The 5,134-nt window shown below is 47.2% G+C and overlaps 1 protein-coding gene across 1 annotated transcript; it reads left to right on the forward strand.

Moving 5' to 3' along the window:
- Positions 1 to 4,174: 4,174 nt before the first annotated feature.
- LOC124658996 (probable glutathione S-transferase GSTU6) lies at positions 4,175 to 4,930 on the forward strand. The gene has a single exon (XM_047196971.1). The coding sequence runs from the start codon at positions 4,175 to 4,177 to the stop codon at positions 4,928 to 4,930; it is 756 nt and encodes a 251-aa protein (XP_047052927.1).
- The last annotated feature ends 204 nt before the right edge of the window (positions 4,931 to 5,134 follow it).

Genomic DNA, 5,134 nt, shown 5'->3' on the forward strand with positions numbered 1-5,134 from the left:
GATGACTTTATTTGCATGAACCTTATTATGAATTGCTTAAGCACTTGCCATATCATGAGAATATTTACATCATATGAACAAATGTGTTCGTGAAAGTTCTTTTATCGCACTCGGCTTGTTAATCGAATTGCTTGAGGACAAGCAATAAGCTAAGCTTGGGGGAGTTGATACATCCAAAACGTATCTACTTTCCCGAACACTTTTGCTATTGTTTTGCCTCTAATTTGTGTATTTTGGATACAACTAACACGGACTAACGCCGTTTTCGACGAGAATTGCTACAGTGTCTCGTTTTTGTGCAGAAATCCAACTTTCGGAAAAATCCTCGGAATTTATGCGAAAGGCCCTATTTTCCCGAATACGACGGAGCCGAAGGGCAAGCCGGTGGGGCCCGAGGCCCCCACACACTAGGCCGGCGCGGCCCGGGGGCGCGCCGCCTTGTTGTGTGGGCGCCTCGGCGGCCCCCCGACGCTCTCCTTCGGACTATATACGTCTTTCGACCTAAAAACGTCAGGGGGTACGTCGATATTTCCAGAGACCATCCAGCACGCCGCCGCCATCGCGAAACTCCGCCTCGGGACCAGAAACTCCGTTCTGGCACTCCGCCGGGACGGGGAATTGGAGGGGATCTTCACCGCCATCACCACCGACGCCTCTCCATCGACCAGACCATGTTTCCCCCATCCATGTGTGAGTAATTCCCCCGCTGTAGGCTGAAGGGGATGGTAGGGATTGGATGAGATTGATCATGTAATAGTCACAAGATTGTTAGGGCATGGTGCCTAGTATCCGTAGATGTTACTTTTATGATATTGTTGCAACTTGTTATGCTTAATGCTTGTCACTAGGGCCCGAGTGCCATGATCTCGGATCTGAACTTGTTATTATTTCATCATGATATGCATTGTTTTATGATCTTACCCGCAAGTTGTATACACATGTCGTCGTCCGGAACCAATGGCCCCGAAGTGACGTAAATTGGGACAACCGGAGGGATGGCGGTGATGTGAGGATCACATGTGTTCACGGAGTGTTAATGCTTTGCTCCGGTACTCTATTAAAATGAGTACCTTAATATCCAAGTAGTTTCCCTAGAGGCCCTACTGCCACCGGCTGGTAGGACAAAACATGTTGTGCAAGTTTCTCATTGCGAGCACGTACGACTATATATGGAACACATGCCTATTGATTGATTAGTACTTGGATACCGCTTTATTATTACCCGCAAATGCCCTACCATGATTGTTATATGAATTCTCTCATCCATGCAACGCCCGTTCATCCGTCCATGTGCCTACGATATTTTAATCCTGCTCGTTTACTATAATCACTACTGCTGTCTTTATTTCACCGTCGCTGTTATTTCACTATTCCTACTTGCTATAAAACTGTTGCTACCGATAAACTCTTGCGAGCAAGTCCGTTTCCGAGTGCGACTGAATTGACAACTCCGATGTTAAGGCTTACAAGTATTCTTTGTCTCCCCTTGTGTCGAATCAATAAATTGGGTAATACTTTCCTCGAAGACTGTTGCGATCCCCTATACTTGTGGATCATCATTCTACTACTTTAGAAGACACTAGGAGGCCCTTCTTATAAACAACTCTCCTTGTTCCTGAACAAGCGAGGTGGGACTATTCTCAATACCGCAATGTGTGTTCTACTATGTGCTTTGATCGCAGAGTTAATTGGAGTTCGACCAAGAAGGTTTAGCCATGACCAACTCGATGGAGTGGAGTGATGTCCAAGTGGAGTTCTATTCTTCCAAAGTGATTGGAGATTAAACAAGATGTAATAGAAGGGGATGAGGTGGTGCACGGGGTAGGTTTTTATTTTTCTTAGCAAAATATTTTTTTGACACTTGTTAGCAAAATATTTTAAAATGTGTAAGTATTGTTTGATACCAACAAATTGTGCCATGATATTTTTTCTAAAAATATAAGGTTTAACCAACGTCCAAAGGGCTAAGTCCTACCCAGGCCAAGTCCAATCCAAAGGATATAAGGCAGAGTAGCTACCTTTTCAGGATACTCAATTTCAAGAGCCCATTCCCTGTTAGCCCATGATGGCACCCTGCTTGGGGGGGTAAAGGATATACACCGACCGGTCGGTGGGTGCACCGCACCGCTCACCCTCCACGGCCAGACACGGGCGATGTTCGGCTGGCCCAGTGATATTTTTTCCTTTTTTGGTTTTCTTTTCTTTTTTATCTTTGCGTTTTTAAGTTGGAACATTTTTCTAATCTGATTTTTTTCAAAAATAATATTTTAAAAATATGAACATTTTTAAAACGTGAATATTTTTTAATATGGAAATATTTAAAATCTGAATAATAATAATATATGAATATTTTTCGAGATTGAACTTTTTTTAATATTTCGAATATTTTTAATCTATGTATTTTCAAAATTTGAAAACTTTAGAACTTAAACTTTTTTGAGGGTGAACAATTTTTGATATTGAACATTTTTTTGAAATTTGTTTTTTCTAAATTTGAACATGTTTCGAATTTGAGCATTTTTTAATTTAAACAGTTTATATTTAAATATTTGTTAAATTTAAACATTTTTAAATGCAATTTTTAAAAATTAAATATTAAAAATCTTAAGAAAGGAAAAAATAAACAGAAAAGGAAAATGAACATAAAATAAAAAAGGAAAAAAGAATGTAAAAAAAGAACAAAGGAAAGAATGCAAACTTGGTCGACCAGGCCGACCCGTACCGCCAGGGGGTGCGCGGGGCGCGGTAACGGGTGACTTGGTCAGCATATAGGGTTTGCCCCTTGCTTAACCTAATCTTTCCAGCTGCCAACATCTAGCCTGAAATTAATTAAAAAATTTGCTAAAGAAAACAATAGATTTCCCTACCAACCAAGTGCCTAAACATTGAAACAACGGGCTTTTCCTACACAAAATCTTTCCTGCACAGCCAACCAACCACAACTCTAATAAACAACCCTAAGTGTTGGTGAGGGTGGGCGGTTTGTTTACTGAGTGTTGAGTCTTTGCCAAGTGCTTTAACACTTTTTCGAGCGCCGAGTCTTTGACAAGTGTTCTTTTTTGTTGACAGTAGGCAAAACCTGTCATTGCCTAGTTTCGGACGCAAGACACTTGCAAAGAGAAAAGATATAGCAACAATAATGCGCTGTAGGACCGACCACGTGAAACCTCGGGTAATGGAATATCATTCCAGACACGCAAAATTCCAAATCGAAACAATACCTTCTTCTTTAGGTTAGGCAGTGGCGCCTGGGCAGAAACGTCACCGGAGACGATTGAGCTCGATCGGGAAGCTTTGGAGCGAGCGTGACTAAGTCGCTCACTCTAAAAGCACGCTCCGGGCAAAGGCATGTGAGCTCATGGATGTAAAAACCAATTATCCAATGACCTCCATATTGACTGGCAATACGGAAAACAAGACTTTATATGCACGGCAAACAGCCCTATATGCAGGCTTTGTCGATGCCGCCGGCAATGGTCGTTTCTTTGCCATCTGCCAAACATGTTTTATTAAAAAAAAAGTCTCAAACTGACCAGTCTAGGATTTGAACATAGCACACAAAGTAGGGAAAGCGTGCAACCTTGCCACTGGGCTAAGTGTTCGTTTGTTGATAACTATACCACGCCACACCTTTTCAGCCTTTTGAGCTGAGAAGAAATCCAGCTTTTACATCTTTGTCGTGCGCTTACACTAGGCAAAGGCTTCTTTATCGTGCGTTTGTTAAAAACACTAGGCAAATGCTTGCTTTGCCGTGTGTTTGTTAAAAACACTAGGCAAAGGCGTGCATGGCGATGCCTTTTATGCTTTGCCATGTTCGGCGGCTTTGCCGTGCGCCTTGATACGGCTTTGTCGTTGACATTTTCTTTACCGTGCGTCCTGCGGGGTTTTTGCCGTCCAGAAGTCTTTACCATGAGTTTTCTCCATTCTTTGTCATACCGCCATTCTTTGCCGTGCAGTTTCGCACGGCAAAGACAAAGACGCGCCGCACGGCAGTGCCTTTTTCTCCCATAGTGCGGCCGTCACGCATGACGAATGGAGAGCACGGAACATGCACGCACATGATGGATCCGATGATGCGCGCAGCTCAGCACATCCACCCAACCAACCATATAAAAACCCCATAGATAGTATCGGCGACTCGGCTCAATCATCGCAGCACCCAACCCGATCGGCAATGGCGACGGCGGAAGCCACCGGAGGCAGCAGCAGCGAGGGAGAGGCGGCCGAGCTGACCCTTCTGGGTTTCTGGACGAGCCCGTACGTCCACCGGGCGCGGTTCGCGCTGAACCTCAAGGGCATCCCCTACACGTACGTGGAGGAGGACCTGTTCGGCGACAACACCAAGAGCCAGCTCCTCCTCTCCTCCAACCCGGCGCACGGCGGGAAGGTTCCCGTGCTCATCCATCACGGCAAGCCCGTCGCCGAGTCGATGGTCATCCTGGAGTACATCGACGAGGCGTTCCCGGACCACCTCCCGCGCCTCCTGCCCTCCGGCGACCCGCACCGGCGCGCCGCCGCCCGGTTCTGGGCCGCCTACGTGGACCAGAAGCTGCTCCCCACGTGGATCCCGCTCTACGGCGGCGCCACGGTGGAGGAGCGGGTGAAGGCGGCGGGGGAGGTCATCGCCGTGCTGGAGACGTTCGAGGGGGTGCTCGGGGACAATGACGAGTTCTTCGGCGGCGAGAGCGTGGGGCTGGTGGACGTGGCGCTGGGCGGGTTCATCGGCTGGCTGCGCGCGTCGGAGGCCATGTGCGGCGTGACGACGCTCGACCCGGCGAGGACGCCGCTGGTGGCGGCGTGGGCGGAGCGGTTCGGCGCGCTGGACGGCGTGCGGGAGGTCGTGCCGGACGTGCCGGGGCTCGTGGAGTACAACCTCATGAAGCGGGCTCGCCGCGGGCTGCCGTTCCTGCCGCCGCATCAGACGCAGTAGATTCATATCCAGCTCCGGCTTCCACGTAGTAAATGGATGATGAGGCCGCCATTCTCGAGTGCGTCATACTAGATGAGTTCTCTTCCCGTTCAAAAAAAAAAAAAAAGATGAGTTCTCCTGTGTAGCGTCAGTGCGCCACTACTGTATTCTTGGTTCCCTCATCGGGATTCCGGAACTTCAGTAGATCAAAGTCTCGATCACCAC

This window comes from Lolium rigidum, chromosome 6 (assembly GCF_022539505.1).
Source record: "Lolium rigidum isolate FL_2022 chromosome 6, APGP_CSIRO_Lrig_0.1, whole genome shotgun sequence".
In the NCBI taxonomy this organism is placed as follows: Eukaryota; Viridiplantae; Streptophyta; class Magnoliopsida; order Poales; family Poaceae; genus Lolium; species Lolium rigidum.